Genomic DNA, 22,744 nt, shown 5'->3' with positions numbered 1-22,744 from the left:
TTTGACCTCTGTTGGCTGGGGGAGGGGAGCTGCCTTCTCCTGCCTTGGGTTTCTACAGTCACCTGCCATCCCCAGTGGCCACCTTGGTCCTGACACACACCCTCAAGCATGCTCCCATGTCATGCTAAGGAGACTTCTGCCTGCATTTGCATACCTGTCCTACGGCCCCGCTGAGCATCCTTGGACCCTCTGCCCTTCTCCAGCACCTGTGGAAGGGGTAGGAGTCCAACTATGTGCCCAGCTGCCTCTAAGTCGCACCCTGTTTGTTCCAGGTCTGGGGTATCAGCTGTGAGGACCGAGCCGTGTACTTCCGGCAGGGTGTTACTCCCAGCGAGCTCAGCGGGAAGACATGGAAGGCTATCATCGTGGGCCGAGAAAGTGACCGGTCGCACTCTGGCAGCTCGTCCAGTCTCCTCAGGTGACACAAGGCAGCAGGGCATAGAGGAGTTGCATGGGACAGACTGTGTGGCCTCGTGGGATGTGTGCCAATGACCTGCAGAAAATCAGTCTTTTTCAGAGGCTTGTGGGTTCCAGACCAGGTTGGGCTGCATAGGGAGACTTTGTCCCGACAGAAGCAGAAAAGGGAAAGAAAACACTTCTGTAGCCAGGCAGTCTACAGATAGGATTACCTGCGTCGAGAGCTGTGGTGAGAGCACTCTTACCAGAGGCAATTTGGAGGAGGAAAAGGATTTATTTCATCCTGAAGGCTGGAGTCCATCATTTAGGGAAGTCAAGACCGGAAATTGAAGGCAGGCCCGTTTGTTGATCCATGTATTGAGGGTACCTCCTCTGACCAAAGAAGTTCCAGCATGAAGTTCTGGGGTCCATCCTCAACACCACATGACTGGGTATGGCGGTACACACCTGTAATCCCAGCGTTTGGGAGACAGAGGCAGGAGGATCAGGAGTTAAGGTCATCTGTGGTTATATAATGAGTTTGAGACCCTGGGATACATGAGACCCTGTCTCAAAAACAAAACAGAAAAGTGCTTCAGTTGAATGTAGTGATACATGCCTGTAGGCCTGGCACTTGGGATTGCTGTAAATTCAAGGGTAGCCTGGGCTACGGGGTGAGTTCCAAGCAACAAGGAATATAGCCTGTGTTTGTACCAGAGGATGGCCTCAAACTCCCGCCTCTACCTCCTCCACACTGAGGTGACAGGCATGCACAGTCATTCCCAGTTTTATGGGGTGCTGAGAATCAAACTCAGGACTTCGTCCAGTCGGGGCAACCATACCCATCTAAAAACAACAAATACACACACCTCTGCCCTTCGGTTTGGGATGTGAAGGGGTCTTTCAGCTCCCGAGAAGCAGAGCCCATGTGTGTTGTACAGGTGCAATAATAGACTAGAGCTCAGTGAGCTTGTGACATGCCTGAGTTCACACAGTTAGTCACAGTGGCCAAACACATCTTCCACGAGTAAGTGAAAGTTTGTCTTATTTTGTTCCCAGTGCTGGCTGCTTCTTCGGCGACGAGGTGAGGGGCAGTGGTACAGAGTCGGCACCCAGTGATACCGATGCCTCCTTGGAAGTTGAGAGACAGGGCCCCGAACAGCCTCTCCCCAAAGAAACTTTGGACAATTCTACAAACCTTAAAGGGAGCTTATCCAAGGGCCACGAGACCAGCGGGAACACTGATCACTCCACAGAGAACGCCTGCCTGACTGAAGGCAAAGAAAAGGCTCCTGAGACCTCTCGTTCTAATGAATGCCGCGGCCCTGCCTCCACGCCAGCTGAGCTGCCCTGGACCAACATTGACCTAAAGGAGCCCAAGAAGGTGTCTAACCAGCCAGCTGCTGGCTTTCCCGAGACGGCGGGCCTCTCCTCCCTGGGGCTCTTCCCGCTGGGCATGGAGGAGCCGTATGGGGCAGATGATCATCCTCTGTGGGCCTGGGTGTCTGGAGGCGCATGTGCAGTGGAGGCAGGCTCTACACTTAAGTGGTTCACCATCCAGTCAGGTAAGGGCGCTGGTGGATCGGAAGTGTCCCCTTGGCTGTCTGGGTGCGTGGTGGATAGGTGAGCAGCTGGCTTACCCCCTGCCTCAAGGCTCTGTGATGCCCAACAACCCTTACTAAGACCTTGGGCCAGCCTTTGGCTCAGGGAGGAAGGTTCACGGAACAGTTTGAGGTTGGAACCTTCTAGCAAGAACACGTAGATTGGGACCAGAGAGATGTTTCCGTGGGTAAAGCACTTGCCTTGAAAGCATGAGCACCTGAGTTCAAATGCCCAGAACCCACACAAAAGTGGGGTATAGCAATATATACCTTTAACCTCAATGCTGGGGGCTCGCTGGCCAGGCAGCTAAAATTTCGAGCTATTGGGCCTAGCAAGAGATCCTGTCTCAAAAAACAAACAAACAAACAAACAAAAAAAGGTTGAAGCCGGGCGTGGTGGCGCACGCCTTTAATCCCAGCACTCGGGAGGCAGAGGCAGGCGGATTTCTGAGTTCGAGGCCAGCTTGGTCTACAAAGTGAGAGCCAGGACAGCCAGAGCTATAAAGAGAAACCCTGTCTGGAAAAACCAAAAAAAAAAAACAAAAAACAAAAAACAAAAAAAGGTTGAGACACAAAACGACTGAGATTTCCCATGGTCCGTCCACACATATACAAACAGAAGGAAGGAAAGAAAAAAATAGATAAAAAACAGGCTGATTTGGAGATTGTTACAGTTCCTGTCTCACTGCTGGGACAAAATAACTGTGGAGAAGTGTTTAGGATGGAGGGCTCCTGTTGGCTTAGTTCCAGGATCCTGCCCATCATGGTGGAGGGGCGCATCCACAGTCAAGAAGCTGCGGTGAAGTCTGGTGCACCTCATGTTCTCCTTATTCAGGCTGGGGTTCCAGCCCGTGGCACGGGGCCGCCCACCTCAAGCCAATCTAGTTAAGCCACTGGGTCTAGACCCTGTCAAGGTGACTGTCAGACGGGCCATCACAGGGATCGGGGTGTGGGGAGCCGCACCAGCTGCAGGCAGGATGGTACCCGGCCTAAGGCTCTGGCCTCTTGCAGGCCTGTCCCCTTCAGTGCAGACGCTGTCCCTGTCCATCACCCCTGCCCAGACGGCTGCCTGGAGGAAGCAGATCTTCCAGCAACTCACAGAAAGGACCAAGCGGGAGCTAGAGAGCTTCAGGCACTATGAGCAGGCTGTGGAGCAGGTAGGCCCGCTTGTTTGTTTGTTTGGAATGTTTTCTTTGTTTCCCCGCATGTTAGCCTTGAACTTGTTGCCCAGGTTAGCCTCACATTGCTCATCCAGCTGCTTCAGCCTCCCGAGTGCTAGGGTCACAGGCACCCAGCATTTCAGCTGGCTCCTGCCCCGTTAGTGATCGCACTGCCGTATGCCAGCCCTGACCCACACACTCAGCAGGGCTTCCAGACCCCAGAGCAGATCCAAGGATAAAGAATCGAGTTGGTGGCTTACTCCTCTATCCTGAAGGGCTTTTCTCGGGACTCTACCATCTTCAGGACACCATGTGGGGCCCTGGGAACCCAGAATCCTCAAAGGGAGGTGCACGCGGAAGGGGAAGACAAAAGCGGTCTACCTTATGTCCCCACACCTCCACTCCTGTGGTGGCCCGTTTGACAGGGCTTAGACCCAGTGAAAGAGTTTCTAGATTGGGTTACCTGACGTGGGCATCTTCCAGGAACCCAAACACACAGCTCGGGTATTTGATGAAGCTAGTCGGGATAGACTGGTACATTAACCACTGTTCTCTCCAAGGGCTAGCCTGATGGCATACCTCATACTCTAGGAGGTAGACACCCAGCCTTGGAGGCCACAGTCAGTCCAGGAAAAAAAGTCTTAGCCTAGGCTGGCCCACAAGCTCCTATCCTGTGTCCCAAGTGGGCCTGTGCACTCAGCCCGAGACTTTGTGAGAGCCAGCTTTGACTCCCTCTCTGACTCTGGGCCAGGTGTGACCCCTACTTCCTTGAGCCTCAGTTTCCCTATCCAGGACATGGATACCCCGAGAAATTGGTAATACAGCTACATCTCTGGCGCCACCTAGTGTCCTGTTGCAGCACTGGCATCAGTACTGGAAGCTGGGAAGCCGGGAGGATGGAGAACCGGGAACACAGAGCAAAGGAGGGACACAGGCCAAGGGCTAGAATGGCTCTTGGGCTCCGGGAAAGAGCTGCCTGTGACCTTTCCCCTCTGTCCTTGGTTGTCCTTGGTTGACCGTGCCACAGTCAGTGTGGGTGAAGACGGGGGCCCTGCAGTGGTGGTGTGACTGGAAGCCCCACAAGTGGGTGGACGTCCGTGTGGCCCTGGAGCAGTTCACAGGGCACGACGGGGCTCGAGACAGCATCCTCTTCATCTATTATGTGGTCCATGAGGAGAAGAAGGTACGGGGCGGGAGGCACTTGTTAGGGGAGGAGGGTCATCAGGGGACTGTTTCCCAGAGAGGGGCACACAGTAGACCTTTTACACTCATCAGAAAAGCCCAGTGTGGGCACGGGTGTGTGTGCCTGTGCTGGGGACATGCCAGCCAGACCACACCCCTCTGAGAGTAGCTTCCTTTTTAAAAAAAAAAAATCTAAATACCACTGTGTATTTTTCTAGTCCTTTTTTTTTTTTTTTTTTTTTTTGGTTTTTCGAGACAGAGTTTCTCTGTGTAGTCGTGGCTGTCCTGGAACTCACTCTGTAGCCCAGGCTGGCCTTGAACTCAGAAATCGGCCTGCCTCTGCCTCCCGAGTGCTGGGACTAAAGGCGTGCGCCACCACGCCCGGCTTCTAGTCCTTTTTTATTTTGAGACAGAGCCTTACTAAGTTAACTCACCTGGTTTGGAACTCACCATGTAGCCTAGATGGCCCTGAACTCACGTCTTCCTACATCGGCGGCCCAGATGCTGAGTCACAGTTTTTTGTTTGTTTGTTTGTTTGGTTGGTTTGAGTTTTGGTTTATTGGGGGGGAGTTGTTTGTTTGTCTTGCTTTGCTTTGTTTTCCTGAGACCGAGTTTTTCTGTGTAGCTCTGGCTGTCCTGGAACTCACTCTGTAGACCAGGCTGGCCTCCACGGGATCACACGATTGAATCACTCTTGGCCTTTGAGAGGAGGCTAGAGATTGAGAACATGAATCCCGGCCTCCCTTGTTGATGTGTGCCAGGCATTCGACTCCCAAAAGCGGTGTTTTATTTTTAGGAAGGGCGGGTGGGAGACAGGCTCTCATGCACTGCCATGCCGTGCCTGGCTGCACGCAGCCTGGGGCTGGGGATTGAATTCCGGGCTCTGCTAGACAAGCGCTCTCTCGGAGCTGAGCCTCATCTTCAGCCCCAAAGCATTTGCTCATCAGCACTTAGATCCTGAGGCCCAGGGAGACGTAGCACAGGGTACCTCACCCCGGGTGACAGCCACACTGTGTACCCCATATCCCAACAGTACCTACACGTGTTCCTGAATGAGGTGACCGTGCTGGTCCCCGTGCTGAATGAGGCCAAGCACTCCTTTGCCCTCTACACCCCCGAGAGGACGAGACAGAGGTGGCCCGTACGCCTGGCTGCCGCCACAGAGCAAGACATGAATGACTGGGTGAGTGATTGGGGGGGGTCTTCATGGGCTTAGCGAGAAGAGACCTGCACCCAGGCCTCATTCTGCCCAGCATTGACCGGCTCTGTACCCATGCCAGCTTGCCCTGCTTAGCCTGTCCTGCTGCGAGAGCCGGAAGGTCCATGGACGCCCATCCCTGCAGGCCATCTGGTCTGTCACTTGCAAGGGTGACATCTTTGTGAGCGAGCCCAGCCCAGACCTGGAAGCCCGTGAGCGCCTGCTGCCCTGCGACCAGATGTGAGTGGGCCTCTGTGCCCTAAATGGATCTGGTGCCCCATCCCTCCCCTCCCCACAGCCCAGACCCCAGGAGCTTGTGTTCCTGAAAAGGGGTCCCCTAGTGGGACCTGAACCCACACTCCACAACTTCTCACTGACTAGCCAGAAAGGCGGTTAGATGCTTTTCTAGCCACCAAAACCCACTGGGCCTGTTTGAGGCTGGGCTTGGAGATCAGTTGGTACCCACCAAGGAGCTTTGGAGTAGCCTAGAGTACTTGGAGTGGTTAATGGGATCTAGTCCCAGCCCCAAGCGGCTTCAAGGGCCAGATCAGAGAAACCACATCTCCTTTACCAGATCTGAACCCAGGGGCTCTGCTGAGACCCTGCAGTATGGGGGCCCTGGAAGCAGAGAGGAGAGGGAGGAGCTTGGTGTGTGTCTTAAGGGTGGAAGTCTCTGAAGTGGAGTAGTGACAAGCTCATGGGAGTGGGGATGGGCACCCATTGCCTTCGGATATTGGGGATCCTGGAGCCTCTGTTCCAGAGTTCCTCTGTTGGGGCATTTAAAATCATGGTGCAAGGGGGGTAGTTCTGTTGTTATGAGTGTTTGCCTAACTGGGCAGTGGTGGTGCATGCTTTAATCCCAGCACTTGGAAGGCAGAGGCAGGCAGATTTCTGAGTTCAAGGCCAGCCTGGTCTACAGAGTGAGTTCCAGGACAGCCAGGGCTATACAGAGAAACCCTGTCTCAGAAAAAAAAAAAAAAAAGAAAAGAATAAGAGTGTTTGCCTAATCTGTTAGGAACGTTGGGTTCATCCCCCAGTACCCCATAAACTGAGTGAATTTGAGGACATCCTGGGATCCGTGAGATATGATACAAGAAATTCTAAAGGGACAGGTAGGAGCTCTGACTTCTAGATGATCACAGTCAGCCCAGAATCATAGACTGAAGTCGCCATGCACACTCTCACCTCCTGGTGGCAGAGGGAGAGCCTACAGAAAACCAACCTAGTCTCCTGCGTAGGAGGTGGCTGTCCCTGGGTAGCCTCCCTGGGATGGCTTGGGAGCCAGCTGGCTACGCTGTCCCTCTGTCCCTCGCGCAGAGGATTAAACGGCACGTTCCTTGCTGTGTGCTTTGACCTTTAAGCCTGGCTGCTCCTAGCACACTGACCAATCCCGACTCCACTTCCCAGCTCTGAGAGGGGACCATTGTGGGTTAGACTCTTGTCTTGCCCCATGGTCAGTGTGGCCCAGCGGGGGGCGAGGGGAACAAGCTCTCAGGGACACCCTACCTCTTATATCACGTCCTCTCCAGAACTGGTTGACTCAAACAGGAGCCAAGTGGGTTGGTTGTCTCTTCTTCGGCCTGGAGGTCTCAGACTTGTAGTATTTGACCATGTGAGGTCTAACTCCAGGGTGGGTGACTGGTTGAACAATGGGGCTAAGGGGCTTTTATCACCCCTGCAGGTTTTGGCGACAGATGGGAGGCCACTTGCGGATCATAGAGGCCAACAGCCGAGGCGTGGTATGGGGCATTGGCTATGATCACACGGCCTGGGTGTACACCGGTGGCTATGGCGGCGGTTGCTTCCAAGGTGAGGGTGGCTCTGAGCACCTGAGCCTGGCCAGATTAACTCCCAGAACCTTCTGGGCCTGACCTCCCCTAATCCCCACCTGGCTACCCTTCCCAGTGCCCAGGGCTGCTGTCCCAGCGCAGACACTTAACAGCTGGCTGACAGGTGACCTTCACCACTGCCAGCCTCCACAGAGGGCAGTCTCAGGCCAATTCACGGGGCTCGAGAACCCAGAGAATAGGCCTAGCCTCTGAAATGCCCTCTGGGATCCCAGCAGCAGAACGGAGGAAGCTGAAGGTTCTAGAACAGCAGCTATCAGGGTCCTCTAGTGTGTTCAGCACCTCACTTCATAGATGAAGCCACGGGGTGCACCCCTGTTCCCCAACTGTGCCAAATCCCAGAGTCTTTAGGAAGAGCAAATCACCCCCAACCGTAGGGATCCTCAAGTTTAGGGTGGAAAGCAGAGACAAAAGCAGACTTTGAGATAGACTGTTCTGTGCCACAGTCCCAATACTGTACCTTAGGGTGGGGCTGCATCTGACCCTGGAGAACTGTGGTCCACTAAGACCACAGGAATCTACAGTCTCACAGGCCAAGAGCTTCCCTGACCTTGTGGCAGGAACCACTTCTGGTCTCTGTCCTGCCTTCGAGGACTTTCAGGCTCTCAGAGGTTATATGTGTGGGCCAAGGTAGCTTTGCTAATAAGGTAAGCCAGGCAGGCACCTGCTGGGTATGAGAGAGAAGACAGCAGGGCAAAGATGAGGCCTCAGTCAGAACAGAGGGGGGCTGGTTGGGTAGCCTGCCTTTATTCACTACTAGCACTTGGGAAGCAGGAGCCAGCAGATCTCTGTACGTTTGAGGCCAATCTGGGGCATACAGTGACACCCTGCGGCAGATTTCTCCCATGGAAGCCATGCAGCCCCAGAGAAGCTAAGGAACACAGAGGGGAGAGACACCTAAGCAAAGCTGGTTCCTCTAAGATCAAATAACCCATCTCAGCTGCCCTGGCTCTGGTCTGCCCTCCCAGTGTGTTTTCCACTGGGCCAAGATTCTTCAGGCAGAAAGGCCAAGTCCCTGGCAGCCTTGGCGCTAATATGGCCTGGGTGCCAGCAGCCTCTTGTCCTCTCACGCCTAGGCCTGGCCAGCAGCACCAGCAACATTTATACACAGTCAGATGTGAAGAATGTCTGCATCTATGAGAACCAGCGTTGGAACCCTGTCACGGGCTATACGAGCAGGTGAGTGGACTGGGTGTCAGGTGAGGGTGCTGTCCGGCCCAGGCCACAGACCCAACGAAAGCTGACGGCAGTGTTCAGCATAGCCTGGAGCTGGTGTCAGGTCCCCAGCCTGGAGTAACAGGATCGCATTTGTTTTTTAGGAGTGTGTGTGTGTGTGTGTGTGTGTGTGTACATGGTGTTCATGGGAACCATGCACATTTGTGTGTGTGCATGTGCATTCAGAGGCCAGAGATCATGCTCAGGTATACTCCGTACCTCCCCAGTGCTGGGATTTCAAGGACATACCACCATACCCAGGTTTTTTTTTTTTTTTTTCCTCTAAGATTTATTTTGTTTTTAAGTGTGTGTGTGTGTGTGTGTGTGTGTGTGTGTGTGTGTGTGTGTCTGTGTGGTGTGTATAAGCTCAGATGTCTGTGGCGGCCTGAAGAGTGTTAGATCCTCAGAGCAGGAGTTGCAGGGAGTTGTGAGCCTCTTAACATGGGTACTGGGAACCAAACTCAGGTCCTCAGCGAGAGCAAGCCATGCTTAGTCACTGAGCCATCTCCAGCCCGGCCCAGCTCTTTCACTTGGGTTCTGTGGGTTGAAATTGATTCATCACGCTTGCAAGGCAAGCATTTTATCAAGTGCCCTCTCTCTCCAGACGCTTCCCTTTATTTTATTATCAGACCGCATCTCCATAAAGAGATTGCTAAGTGGTTAAGAGTGCAAAATTACTCTTGCCAAAGACCTGATTTTGTTTGCCATATCAGCTGCTAACCTGACTCCCTCTGGTGCCTGCTCCAGGGGATCTGGTGCCCTCTTCTGGCCTTTTCAGATACTGCACACATGGCATATTCATACACATACAGGCATACACACATCCACATATGTAACATTCTTTATTAATCTATGGGTTGGAGAGAGAGCACAGCAGCTAAGGGTGCATAATGCCCTCGCAGGGGACCTGAGTTTGCTTCCCAGCACCCACAGACAGTTCACAACTGCCTGTAATGTTATCACCAGGGGACCCAATGCCTGCCTCCACACTGGATTCCACAGTCGTCTACACAGGCACCCAAACACACACCACCACCCCCCCCCCATACACACTCAATTAAAAATGCAATTGTTCATTTGTTGGAGACAGGGTTTCTCTGTATAGCCCTGGCTGTCCTGGAACTTACTCTGTGGAGCAGGCTGGCCTCAAACTCAGAGATCTGCCTGCCTCTGCCTCCCAAGTGCTGGGATTAAAGGCATGCGCCACAACTGCCCAGCTAGGAATACATTTTTTAAAATTTTAAAATTAGTCTCCTTTCCCCAGACTTTTTAAGATGGCTACTATGAGTGGCTCCTGTCCTTCCAGGAAGCTGAAGCAGGAGGATCTTTGTTTGTTTGTTTGTTTGTTTTTTCAAGACAGGGTTTCTCTGTGTAGTCCTGGCTGCCCTGGAACTCACTCTGTAGACCAGGCTGGCCTTGAAATCCGCCTGCCTCTGCCTCCCGAGTGCTGGGATTAAAGGCATGCGCCACCACGCCCGGCTCAGGAGGATCTTTGTAAATTCAAGCCAGTTTGGATCACCTCATATGTTTCAGGACAGATTCTCTCTCACAAAACAACAAAAGCAAAAACCTTTTAGAGAAATCTTATCAGCAGGCAGTCACAGTTCCCCAGATCACTCCGCTTAGGGACTGTCACACGGAAGCCGACACACACGCAGCTTGTAATAGCGGGACACCAACATGTCTCCATAAACCTGCTATGTGGACACTGGAGTTTGGCGTCCCAGGAGCTGAGGTTACAAGTGTGGGCCACCGCCCAGCTTTTACTGTCCTTGCTGGCTGCATTGCTTCTGGGTCTGTGCGGAGGTGGGGTGTCATGGTGGAAGGGTAGAGAGAGGAAGACTGCTCTCCTGGATCCAGGAAACAGAGAGGCAGCGGGAGGAGTCCTCAGCAAGGGTAACCAGGACAACACATGTCCTGTGACCGCGGTCCTCCTACCAAGCCCCGCTCCCTGAGTGTCACCGTCTCCTTGTGGTCAGTTCAGATCTTGAATCCATCAGTAGATTATGTCAGAGCCTTCATGGTCTAAATAGCTTCTGGGAATGCTCAAAAGGACAGTTTGGTAAACTCTTAGGTATCTATCTGTTCAAGTTGGCCAGGGCTATATAGAGGAACTCTGTCTCAGAACAAAACAAAAGATATAACCATCATTTCCAGCTAAGGTCACATCTGTGGTTACTGGGAGAGGGGGCTGCGGCATCCTAGGGTTGGAGGCATAAGGGAAAGAGCTGACTCGCAGATCACACGGTGAGCCCTGGCTTCAGTAGATGGGTTGGTTGCTGCGACCCAGGCACTGTGGCAACACAGGGTGACTCCAGCTGGTCTCGCTACCCTGGGAGAATTCTGGTGGGTCTAGAGGTGGCTTTGTTCAGGTAGTTCTGCCATGTCCCCAGCCATGAGGTGTGAGCCTCATGGAGTGAGCCAGGAGTGTCAGGGCAGGATATGTTCTGCCTCCTCTGCCATCAACCGCTATCTGTTGTCCTACAGGGGTCTACCCACTGACCGGTTCATGTGGAGTGATGTCACGGGACTACAAGAATGTACCAAGGCCAGCGCAAAACCCCCATCGCTGCAGTGGACTTGGGTGAGTCCTGCCTCCCTCTCTGTGTGTAGGGTCCTATGCCCCAGGTTTCTAATTGGTCTGTGGGTTTGGGGGGGGGGTGTGTGTGAGGCTCAGGGACTCACACTGAGTCTCTCTTCCTAGGTCTCTGACTGGTATGTGGACTTCAGTGTCCCCGGAGGCACCGATCAGGAAGGATGGCAGTATGCCAGCGATTTCCCCGCGTGAGCATCTCTCCGTGCCCTGAGCCTCTGGGGCTGGGTCCCTCTGCCCCAGCCTGGCTGATTAGGCAGAACCCGCCCCAACGTTGTTCCCTGAGCTGCAGCTTCAGGGTTGGAGTGCGTGCTTGGCAGGCGATGGGAAGGGCAGCAGGAGGGAAATTATTCCTGCTGGAGGGGCAGCAGGCGTCCTTCGGAGTGAGGCAGCAGGCATCCTGGCAAGTCAGGCAGGCTGAGGCAACTGGGCACAAGGTGAAGCAGGTGGTATGCTAGGCCTGGTAGGTGGCTAGGCTGGCAAAGGGCAACTTGCCTTGCAAGCATGGGGCCTGGGTGTGATCCCTTTAATCCACTCACACGCCTGTAATCCCAGCTCTGGGGAGGTGGGGGCGGGAGGCTCTCAGGGATCCATAACCAGGCTACCATGTCTCAAAAGTGGGGCTGGCAAAGGGCAACTTGCCTTGCAAGCATGGGGCCTGGGTGTGATCCCTTTAATCCACTCACACGCCTGTAATCCCAGCTCTGGGGAGGTGGGGGCGGGAGGCTCTCAGGGATCCATAACCAGGCTACCATGTCTCAAAAGTGGGGGTGGGTGGGGTAGAGAGTGCCTGAGGAATGGCAGCCAAGGCTGTCCTCCGTGTACACGCACATGTGCATGCACACAGACACCTGCAAACACAAGAGGATGGTAAGTCAGGAAGTTGAGACTGGTGGCTATCACACTGTACTGAGAGCCCATGAGGCTGGTTCAGGCCCCGTACAGTGCAGAGGTCAGAAGACAAATGAACCAGGAGAACCTAAGCCGGGCTCCATCTGGGTGGCTTCTGAGCGGACGAGGGCGAGAGTCCAGGCTATCCCCGGAGGCAGCAGTGAGGTCTCTCAGATGGACTCTCCAGCCCTCCACTAGACTGAAGGCTGCCCTTCCCCCAGCATACTTTGATAGTAACTGGGGAGGGGTCAGGCCCTGGGGCCTCTGAGCCTGACACTCTGGATGGCAGCTGCTGTGCCCAGGCCTCAGGACCCTTGAAAGCTACATTTCAGCCCCTGACCACACTGGGGCAGCTAGGAGAACTGTACACAGCCACAGCTAATCCTCTGCTCGTGTGACTGATAGTTGAGAAAAATGTATGCAGTTTCACTCTCTAGAATGTTCCATGAAGTGAACTTGATTGCACCATTTCTTCTTCCTCTGGCAGCTCTTACCATGGGTACAAAACCATGAAGGATTTTGTCAGGAGAAGGTGCTGGGCCAGGTGAGAGACAGGACCCTCAGGGTGGTGGGGTCAGGCCCCATTCTTCTTCTACGCTCAGGGAAGGGGACACTGGTCTCTCCTGAGCCAGAACTGCTGGCCTCTGACTTAAGTCCCCAGGAAAGAAGCAGGGAGGGAGAAACCAGAGTCAAAGTAAATGTCAGCCCAGGAAATGCCTGCGGGCTCCCTGCGCTCTGCCTTCTGAAGTTTGTTCTGAAGAACAAATAAGACAAATGTCACTGGCTGGACTCTGCCCATAGGTTGGAGGCTGAGCTGGGGGTGGGGGTAGGGCAGCAGACAGAGAAGAATGTATCATTCCCATCCACTGGGTGCCCCGCCCCCTCCCCCAGTCCAGAAGCCTGCCATCTACCCCTAGCCTTGACAGGGTGGTCCATCTCAGCTTCTGCACGCTTCCCTGCACAGAAAATGCAAGCTGGTGACCAGTGGGCCGTGGCTGGAGGTGGCCCCCATCGCCCTCAGCGACGTGTCCATCATCCCAGAGAGTGCACATGCTGACGGGAGAGGGCACAATGTTGCACTATGGGCCGTCAGTGACAAGGGGGACGTCCTGTGCCGCCTGGGTGTGTCTGAACTCAACCCCGCGGTGAGCACCGGCCCCTTGCCTTTTTGGGATTGTCCCTGGTTTTGTAGAATATTTGAGTTTTACTTGAGAGGCCCCTGGCCTCAGGTTTTCTCAGACCTACCCAGAATGGGTCTCTGGGGTAGTAGAACATCCTATGTAATCCAAATGAGGCAGGCAGTGCCAAGGGTGAGATTGGCACGGAGGGTTGCCATCTCTCTAGGCCCGGAGGCAATAGGGGTGGCATGGGGGTTCCTTAGCACCCTTGATGATGTACACATGGTGTTATCTCTCCTTTGAGCCTAAGTCCAAGCCTTCAACAGTAGACCACGGTCACACTGTAGCTAGGGCTGTGTCAGACCAGGCTAGGCCCTTGACGTCCTTCACCGCTCAGGCAGGCTTTGAGTCTCAGCCTCAGAGGAGAGAGAGAGGGGACAGACGGTCCCATTGGCCCCTCCGAATCTCCTCACCCATCCATCTCCAGGGCTCTTCCTGGCTGCATATTGGCACTGACCAGCCCTTCGCCTCTGTCTCCATCGGAGCCTGCTATCAGGTGTGGGCTGTGGCCAGGGACGGCTCTGCATTCTACCGGGGCTCCGTGTCTCCCTCCCAGCCAGCTGGTGAGTGACACCTACCCCCACATCCCTACTCTGGTGGAAGCGGGGGTTTCTGTTAAGATAGCCATGTCGCTTATTCAGTTCAGAGGACATCTTCTGGAACAGTCCAGGGTAGGAGTTGGGCTCCTCCACCAGAGGCCAACTCCTCCACACAGCAACAGCCTGGGACATCACCCCTGGGGAGGGCTCCTGAGCTGTGGTATCTCAGGGGGCAAGAGCTACTCTGCTCTGTTCTTTGCCAGGATTTGCAGGGAATTGAAGGGCAGGCACTGGGTTCATTTCCTACCCACGTGCCAGGCTGGGCACCTTCATGTCACCTGGATGCAGTGGGCTTATTATCAGAACCCAGGCTGGACCCCTGAAGGACCCTGGGCAAACCTGGAATACTGGGGGGTTGGCAGAGCCTGAGGTGGCCTTACATGACCCTCATCTCATACACTGAGCCCCAGCCACACATTTGTTCAGCTGGGGTTGAGGGCGGGCTGCAGGGACTCAGAGCGTTAGAGCACTAGATAGGCCTGGGTCTGTGCTCACAGGTGTGGGGTCTCCCGGTAACCTCCTGACTCAGCTTTCCCAACAGGTGACTGCTGGTACCACATCCCCTCCCCTCCCAAGCAGAAGCTGACACAGGTGTCTGTGGGCCAGACATCCGTTTATGCCTTGGACGAAAATGGCAAGTTATTGGAGTGTCTGTGTGGTCACAGGGGAGGATAGGGTCCCACGGTTATGCAGTTGGATCATGACCAGGCCATAAGTAGACTGGGATGTCATCCCTTCTCAAAGCATCCTTTAGAAGTATCCAGGCTGTTAAGGTCACCCTCCTGCATCGTCTTCACCATGGAGACAGGATACTGGAGCTCAGTTTAAGCCGTGTCAGAAGCCACCCAGGGCCTGGACCGAGTCAGAACAGCAAAGCCCCTGGGACCCCTACATGAAACCAGAAGCATCAGCTCAGAGCAAGCCTTACTCAGTTTGTGACACCCAGGCCCAGATGCATCCAGAACAGTGGTTCTCAACCTGTGGGTCGTGACTAAGACCATCGGGGGGGATCCCAGATAATCCCATGCTTTATAACCACAAAATTACAGTTATGAAGTAGCAACGAGAATTTTATGTTTGGGGTCACCACAACTGTATTGAAGGGTCACAACATCATCTAGAAAATTCCACCTGTATGGAACACAGGAGCCCCATAGGCAGCACAGGGCTGGCTACTGGCCATCTCTGACACTCCCCCACCCCCTACCCCCGGTGTCACTTCACACAGGGCCTTGGCCCATTCCTCTCAGGACTGTACTAATCACATTGATGAGATGGGGGGAGGGAGGATGGCTGGCTGGCTAGGTGCCATGGGGCACAAGCCTGTAATCCTAGCACTTGGGAGGCAGAGGCAGGAAGATCAGACGTTCAGGCCATCCCAGTTACATAGGAAGTTCAAGGCAAGCCTAGAACACAGGAGACCCTGTCTCAAACTTTGAAGACAGGTATGGTGGGGGCATGCCTTATAATCCTGTACTGGGAAAGCTAAGTCAAAAAGGATCAAGTTTGAGGCTGTCCTGAGCTACATAGTGAGACCCCGTCTCAGAAAACCCAGAGAAAACACCCAGCTCTGTTGGTGGAACACCTGCCTCAAACACACATAGCCCTGAGCCCAGTCCCTAGCCCTGCATGGGCTGGGTGTGGTGTGGTATGCATACCTGTGATCTCAATCCTGGGAGATGGAGGCAACAGGATCACGAGTTCGAAACAAGCCTGGGCTGAGACTGAAAGAGAACAAAGAAAACAAAACCAAAAACCCCACAAAAAAACAAAACATCAACAACAAAAGCCAGTTTTAGAGTCCAGGATTTGCCTCCAGAGCCAGTTCTCTCTTTATTTGCTTAAGGCATCCTTTGTCCTCAGCTTCAGCCTCAGCAGAAAGGCTAGGGCTGTGAGCCCCTAAAGGCACAGAGGGATGTTTATGGAGCCTACCACACAGAGAGACAGGTCTGTCTGTAGCCCAGGCTCCAGGCTGTAGGTCATCCAAGAGAGCCCTTGGGTGTGAAGGATTGGGAGGGGAGAAAAGCTGGGGAATGACCCCACAGCACGCCAAGATGGGCCGAAAGGACTTGTCTGATGACTTTGGTTGCCTCCCTCCCCAGGGAACCTGTGGTACCGAGCAGGGATCACCCCCAGCTACCCGCAGGGCTCCAGCTGGGAGCATGTATCCAACAATGTACGCAAAGTGTCCGTGGGACCCCTGGACCAGGTGAGGTAGAGGAGATCAGGTTACTTGGCTGTGGGAAGAAGGGTCCCCTCTCTGGTCTCCCCCTTCTGTATCCAGCTGCCCCAACAAAAGTCTGTTCCAGGTCTGGGTGATTGCCAACAAAGTCCAGGGGAGCCATGGCCTGAGCCGGGGGACGGTGTGTCGTCGCATGGGTGTCCAGCCTCGGGAGCCCAAGGGACAGGGCTGGGACTATGGCATTGGCGTGAGTGCAGTGGAAATCTGGGACTGTTCTGTCACACTGTTCATGCATGGGAGTTTGTGGGAGAGCTTTTGGTGGGATACTTAAATCCTAACTGACACGGCTTTCTGACTGTAGGGAGGCTGGGACCACATCTCTGTCCGGGCCAACGCCACCAGGGTCCCAAGGAACATGTCCAGGGATCGGGAGGTCCGTGGTCCAGGTCCTGTTTGCTGCTGAGGCCACTCCTCACCTGGAGGCAAGGATGGTTTGAGCCTGCAGAACCAGAACTCAATCCTTCCTTGTGCTGTATGGGAGGGCATCACCCAGGGCCCCACACCCAAGGAATCAGGTCAGAGTCAGCCATTTCTGCAGCACTGGCAAAATACCAGAGATGTGAAACTGCAGGGGGCGGGGGGGGGGGGGCGCTCCCACGCATGTTCTGAGTCTGTGAGGGAGGGATGCTGCGGGGAAGAGCCGTGGTAACTACTGTCTGGGTCCCTCAGCCCCGGTGGTCCCTGCCTGCAATACCTCCCATCTTTCCAGGCCAGGAACTCAGAGCCCTCCATAAATTCTGGCCCTAGAGAGGCAGAGGCAGGGAGGACCCTTCCACACCTAGAGACCCCAAATCACCTCCAGGAAAAATAACAGTGGGGTTCAGGTTCCCAGGCATCAGTCTGGTCACTCCTCAGCAGGTTTTCCAAATGGAGTTTTGCTTCAAAAGTTAAGCAAAGGGCTGGAAACTGAGGCAGGAGGATCGTGAGTTTGAGACTACCCAGGACTACATAGCAAGACTGTCACAAAAATCAATATCTAGATAAATACATCAGGCACGCCATGTCTGTACCCTGAAGGTGAAGGCAAGATCAGGAATTGAAGGGTATCCTCAGGCTCCATAATAAGTTTGAGGCCAGCCTGGACTATCTAAGACCCCGCCTCAATCTACCAAGATGGGTACAGGTTGTATCCTGGAGGTTTGGGGGTCCCTCCCGTGGCACACTGGAAGGGTAGTTTCCTTGTGGAGAGTCAGCGTTGTGAACTCCAGTGTCGGCCCTCCTTCAGGAAGGGGGCAGGCAGGGTCTGCTTGCACAGGACTGTGAGTGTTGCAGGACTGTGTTGCAGGATGGCCAGGTCTGGGTGCAGGCAGCTTGCACTTTGGATTTGAAGGAGGAAATCTGTGTCCCGTGGAGAGGGACTGGCCCATGGCAAACGTGTGCCCCAGCAGGTGATGCCTCATGCGTCAGACGCCGCCCAGGAGGGCCAGAGCCAAGCCCCACTCTACTTATTTAGAGACAGGACAGAGCCCTAACTGGTTTGTCCCAGAATCCTCCCCGTGTGATGTCCTGGTCAGGAGGGGTATTCCCCAGAAGCTAAGAGGGCACTACTCTGGGGTCCCAAGGACAGGAGTGGCTCCATCTCCTCCGCATTTCCAGAAGTGGGAGCAGATACACCCACGTGCAGAGAGGCGTCAAGGGGTTGCCCTGATGTCAGTGTCAGGATCCCAAGGGGGCATCAGGGTCTGTCCCCAGCGGCCGTGACCTCCGTGTTCTTCTGCACATGTTTCTCAGCTGAGCACCGCCAGAGTGTCACCAGGGTGACGCACCCTCTCGCTGCTGAGCACCAACCATTCACTCCATCAGTGGCAACAAACTGTCTACACTCCCCAGATGTTCTATTTAATAAAAATTTATACCACAGCGTGACTGACAGATTTTTTTTTTTTTTTATTGAGCATTTGTGTTACAGAGGCACAGGTCTCTGGGCACCCATTCCTAGGACCAGAGTACAATGGCTGTGAAGTCTTTTCATTTTAAGGTACAGCTGGCAATTTTACTAGTACTCAGGGAACTAGGGGAAAAATAGCCAGTCCAGGTCACTTAAGGGACATTGTCACTGAGGTGACAGGCAAGGCGCAGGCCCTGCTGTTCCTCATGGCTTTTTTCCTGAGGCGTCACATGTCAGGTTTCTCTGCTTGCGCTGATGTGAGGTTGGTGAGAGCTGGAGGCCCAGGGCAAGTCTCTCCATGTACAGAGGTTCAGTGGTCCTCTTCATAAAGGCCCTACCTGGTTCCCACACCAGAGCCTTGGTGTTCCGTTCGAGGGGCAGCTCCAGCCCTCTTGCCCAGGGGCTTAAATAAACTCTGCCCCATTATCCAGTAGGACAGAAGAGAGCACACTAGCGGCATAGACTGGTCGGTAGAGACTTGCTGAAGATGCTCTAAGCCCCGGGTTCAGTTCCCATCACTGTCTAAACTGGGTGTGGAGGTACATACCTCGGTCCCAGCACTCGAGATCGAGGCGGAAGTTCATCATCCTTCCCCACGGAGTAAGTTAGAGGTCAACCTATGCTCCAGTTCCAAAAAAAAGGAGCACCCAGGGCTTGGGACAGGGAGACAGAGCAACAGGGCTTCCTGCTATCCCAGACTCCTAACGGGACTGGAGTCTCTAAAGATCCTTTGTAATGCGGCCAAGGGACATGTAGGTCCTGTCTGTCACCAGTAAAGAACTGGACAGCTAGGCCCATGTCACCCCCTGGGAAGCAGGGGTGTACAAAAGGCAGCTTGTGGGGGACAAAGCCACGAGGCTGAGGTCCCACCAAACAGAGACCCTGGACAGCCCTGGGCGGTAGCATAGCAAGGTAGATATCTGGGCTTTGTCTTTCCAGCTTGGAGTCATGCCTGGCCTCCGCTCACACTGGCAAATTCCCTGACCTTTCCCAGTAGCCGTCCCTAGTCTCTACCTGACCTACGGACGATCTAGGAAGGGACCAGACCAGGACTGGAAAGCTATACAAATCAAGTCTCACCAGGATAAGGAGACCAACACCCCCAGGCCTAGTGTATCTATTATCTTTTTATTTCGAGTACCAGGGCTCTCCCCCTATCCTGTGTTCAGAGCACTTGGGGCAGAGGGAGGGGCTGAGGCAGGAGGATGGACCAAGCACACGTTCAAAAAATCAGTTTAGGGCTAGCCTGAGCTACATAGTGAGAGACTCCTGTCATTCTAAAGGTGGGTGTGGGGCGTATAGGCCCCAAGGAACTCCAGGTCAGTTCTGGGCAGAGAGACAAGGGAGGAAGGAAGAGGCCAAGGACAAGTGACAGCAAAGTAGTCTGAAGTGAAGCCCGGCAGAGCCAGTGGGGCAGGAACGCCCCGGGACGGAAGCTGGGCTTGAGGCTGCCGGGCTGCCAACCACTCACCCTCCTTATTAATGAGCAGGTTGGGGGAGGGACATGCCGGTCTCTCCAGCTTCCACCTCAGAGAAAACACCAAAGGTACCAAGAGCTAAGCCCAGGGGCCAACCAAGAACACTGTGAGGTACCAAGCACGGGGGGAAACCTCAATAATGGGGAGGGGGCGCCGTGGGAAGTCTATAAGAGGCCCAGGGCAAGTCTCTCCGTGTACGGAGGCTCAAGTGTCCTCTTCATAAAGGCCTGCCTTGTCTCCACACCGGGCCTCATATCCTTGGGGTAGGTTGTAGTCAGCCACAGCCTAGGCCACTGCAGCTTCTCTAGGAGAGAGAGAGAGAGAGAGAGAGAGAGAGAGAGAGAGAGAGAGAGAGAGAGAGATCTCATTTAAAGTCCTATGGGTGGGATTGGGCCTGGCTAGGCCTTTTTAACTCCAGTTGTTGAGTTGGGCCCAGGGGAATCCTATAAAATGAGGAAACAAGATGCCATCTTGGCTTTGCTGTATATTCCCTGAGGGATTGAGTGGCACTTTGGGTCCAGTTTCCCACAGCCCCACAATGTGGGATGGACCTTAGGCTCAGCAGTCGCAGGGACATTTGTAAGTCAAGTTTTTCCTGGAGTCGTCCCTTAGCCACCACACATGAATTGTTAAGGGAGGCAAGAACTGTCCCACCCCTGTGCATCCTTGGTCAAAGGGCAGCAAGGCCAGGTAGGCTTTCTCTGGAGAGTTGAAGGCCCAGATCACTCCCTTGTCCCCTGGGTGGCTAGGAAAAACTGCCACATGCTGGTGTCCGAGCTGAGTTTCAAGGAAAATGGAGGAACTGTGAGTCAACTTTGGGCTGGGAATGCAGCTCAGTTGCTAGAGAGCTTGCTGAATGCACACACACACAGCCCTTAGCTCAGTCCCCAGCGTGGCAACATGCCATGATGTATGCCTGTAATCCCAGCCCTAGAGAAGACGGAGGTGAGGAGAGTTCAAGGCCAGCTTGGGCCATGAGAGGGCTTTCGTCAACAACAAAAACCCCTCAGGGACCTCACTGGTGTCATTACCAGTCTGGGGCTTGCAGCACAGAGGGACCACAGCTGAGAAGAACAAGGGGGCTCCTCACTGCCAACCTGCCCCGGAGCCTGAGGCATGTGCTAGCTCCCCTCTCTGAAGCTGTGGATCTGTGTAGAGTAGCGTTGCAGGTGGCCTTGGGGCTGGTCCTCAGTGACACCAAGCATGGCCCCAGCTACCTGCTGCTGCTGCTGCTGCTGTTGCTGCTGCTGGTGATGGTAGTGCTGGTATAATTTAGGGCCTGGCGCAGGACCTGGTGCCTCCAGCCCCGGGAGGCGGCTGCTGGACATAGTAAGTATAGTGGCGGTCAGCGACTTGATATAGTTCTTGGCCAGCGTGAGGGTCTCAATCTTGGAGAGCTTCTTGTCAGCCCGCACATGCGGGATGACCTCGCGCAGTGCCTGGAAGGCATTGTTGAGTTTATGCATCCGCTGTCTCTCCCGCTCATTGCTCTCCAGCCGCCTCTGAACACTGTTCTCCCTGCGGCCACCAGACCCCTGTCGCCGGCGGCTGACCTCTCCCCGACCTCCGCTTGCACGCGCTGTCCTGCTCCGGAGACCCTTTGTCAACTCTGACCCCCCTGAGCCTGACTGGGGTCTGTCAGGCGTCTGCTCTCCTGGGGTGGCTTCTGCGTCCTGCATGGGTGTCCGGCGCCGAGGGGGCCGGTTCTTGGTCTTCATAGCTCCAGGCTGGTTTTCCCAGGAGGTGGTGGCTGGGTGAGGCCCTTCCAACTGAAATTCAGAACACAGCCCCTCTGCAGTCATTCAGTGTGGCCAGTGGACATGCGGCATGGCTGTCTCATTGCTTTCTTAGCCAGTGCAGCTGACCACTGGCGCTTAGTGGACACCTAGACGCTTCCCATCCACACTGAACCCTGAGTTGACTCACCTGTGCTCCCAAAGCCCTGGCTGAGTTCACACTGACCCACTTTTCTCTAACCTACCGTCCCTTCCTCCCTCCCCACTTATCTGGGAACCCATTTCGGGTCCCTTGCTCCTTACGGTTGCAAGGACCTCCTGAGCCTCGGTACTTGACAATTTGCTTAAACCACCCAGGAACAGGTCCCAACCCTGGCTTATGGGTTCCCCCCGACACTGTCATTTGTCCCAGACAGGCGGCACCCCTTAGACATCACGTTTACAGCTGGCCATGACACAGGTCCAGACATGACCAGAACCAGAACCTCAGTGAGTGCACACAGGACAGCTCACAGGTCAGACTGACAGTTGCCAAGGCCCTGCAGCAGCCCCCAGTTCTACCACGTGGACAGCACCAGCCAGTCTGAGTGGAAGCCACCATCCCATCTGTCTCTCTGTCTTCCCGTACAGCTGCCGGCCGTCTGATCAAGCTTCTGGGGTCCCCTCCCAGCAGACCTATATAGTTTCCCCAACCCCTTGGTTTACCTGGGGATCCGAGGCCGTTCGTGCAGAGGCTGCCCACGGGGGACAAGGACACGTAGCTTTAGCCACCACGGGCGGGGCTGCGGGAAGCATGTAAATGAGTTCGCTGGGCGGGGCCAGGGCGGCACCTGCGGCCACGCCCCTCGCTCTGAGGACCTGTGAGGACCCGCCTCCCCTTTCCTCCCTCCCGGGTCTGAGAGCAGGCGACCTCTCTGGGGACTTGCCAGGGCAGAGGGGGGGGGGGACCCCGGATCGCACCTGGCCAGGACACCTGGCCTTGGGGTTAAGAGTCAGAACAGAGTCTAGGATAAGCCACCCTGCATAGTCTTGCAGGAACCGTATCCACCTCCCTGAGCGAAGCTGGCAAGCTCTCTCCTTCCCTGCCCTGGAGCACCCTGGTTTCTCCGGCGGACTCTGCTAGCCCTAAGGGCTCAAGGACAGGGCTGTTCTTCTTTTTGTCTCCCCTTACTGAAATGGGGTGTATGGGGATGCCACCCATGTCACCAGAGCTCCTAGTAGCAGGGTGTCAGTCTTCAAGACTCAATCAGAAAACCAAACAAGCAAGCACATGGCTGCCTGCCTATCTGTTGCTAGCTCCTGCCTTGGTTTCCCGTGGTTACAAGGGAATTGCAATATAAAAGGTTATGGGGCAGTAAGATGCCTATGGGTAGAGGGGAAAATGCCAAGTCTGAGGAGCCTGGGACCCACAAAGTGGGAGGAGAGAACCAATTCCCCCACTCTATGTGAGTGTCATGTTGCTCACAGAAAACAGGTTTTCTTGCTAGCCTTTATCTGTGTGTCTATTTTTGGTATGTGCATGCTCCTAGGTCAGAGGGAC

General features: G+C 54.6%; 2 protein-coding genes across 2 annotated transcripts in view; one reads left to right on the top strand and one right to left on the bottom strand.

Moving 5' to 3' along the window:
• The window catches only part of Tecpr1 (tectonin beta-propeller repeat containing 1), a 29,675-nt gene extending 11,713 nt beyond the window's left edge, over positions 1-17,962 (top strand). The window contains exons 9-25 of the mRNA XM_021161989.3: positions 273-418; positions 1,456-1,961; positions 3,009-3,154; positions 4,185-4,340; positions 5,373-5,522; positions 5,620-5,777; positions 7,219-7,346; positions 8,461-8,563; positions 11,087-11,183; positions 11,304-11,383; positions 12,571-12,627; positions 13,048-13,228; positions 13,689-13,824; positions 14,402-14,494; positions 15,963-16,069; positions 16,170-16,289; positions 16,404-17,962. Coding sequence (XP_021017648.1) covers positions 273-418; positions 1,456-1,961; positions 3,009-3,154; positions 4,185-4,340; positions 5,373-5,522; positions 5,620-5,777; positions 7,219-7,346; positions 8,461-8,563; positions 11,087-11,183; positions 11,304-11,383; positions 12,571-12,627; positions 13,048-13,228; positions 13,689-13,824; positions 14,402-14,494; positions 15,963-16,069; positions 16,170-16,289; positions 16,404-16,505 — 2,466 coding nt within the window. The 3' untranslated portion in view covers positions 16,506-17,962. The remainder of the gene's footprint in view (positions 1-272; positions 419-1,455; positions 1,962-3,008; positions 3,155-4,184; positions 4,341-5,372; positions 5,523-5,619; positions 5,778-7,218; positions 7,347-8,460; positions 8,564-11,086; positions 11,184-11,303; positions 11,384-12,570; positions 12,628-13,047; positions 13,229-13,688; positions 13,825-14,401; positions 14,495-15,962; positions 16,070-16,169; positions 16,290-16,403) is intronic.
• A 24-nt stretch (positions 17,963-17,986) lies between these two features.
• Positions 17,987-21,999, bottom strand: Bhlha15 (basic helix-loop-helix family member a15). Its single transcript, XM_021163958.2, has 2 exons — positions 21,910-21,999; positions 17,987-21,237 (listed from the first exon to the last, which is right to left on the bottom strand). The coding sequence occupies exons 1-2, from the start codon at positions 21,997-21,999 to the stop codon at positions 20,590-20,592; spliced, it is 738 nt and encodes a 245-aa protein (XP_021019617.2). The 3' UTR covers positions 17,987-20,589.
• Positions 22,000-22,744: the final 745 nt, after the last annotated feature.

This window comes from Mus caroli, unplaced genomic scaffold, assembly GCF_978045245.1.
Source record: "Mus caroli unplaced genomic scaffold, Mus_caroli_1 scaffold_4, whole genome shotgun sequence".
NCBI lineage: Eukaryota > Metazoa > Chordata > Mammalia > Rodentia > Muridae > Mus > Mus caroli.
This window is presented reverse-complemented; position numbering and strand designations above follow the sequence as displayed.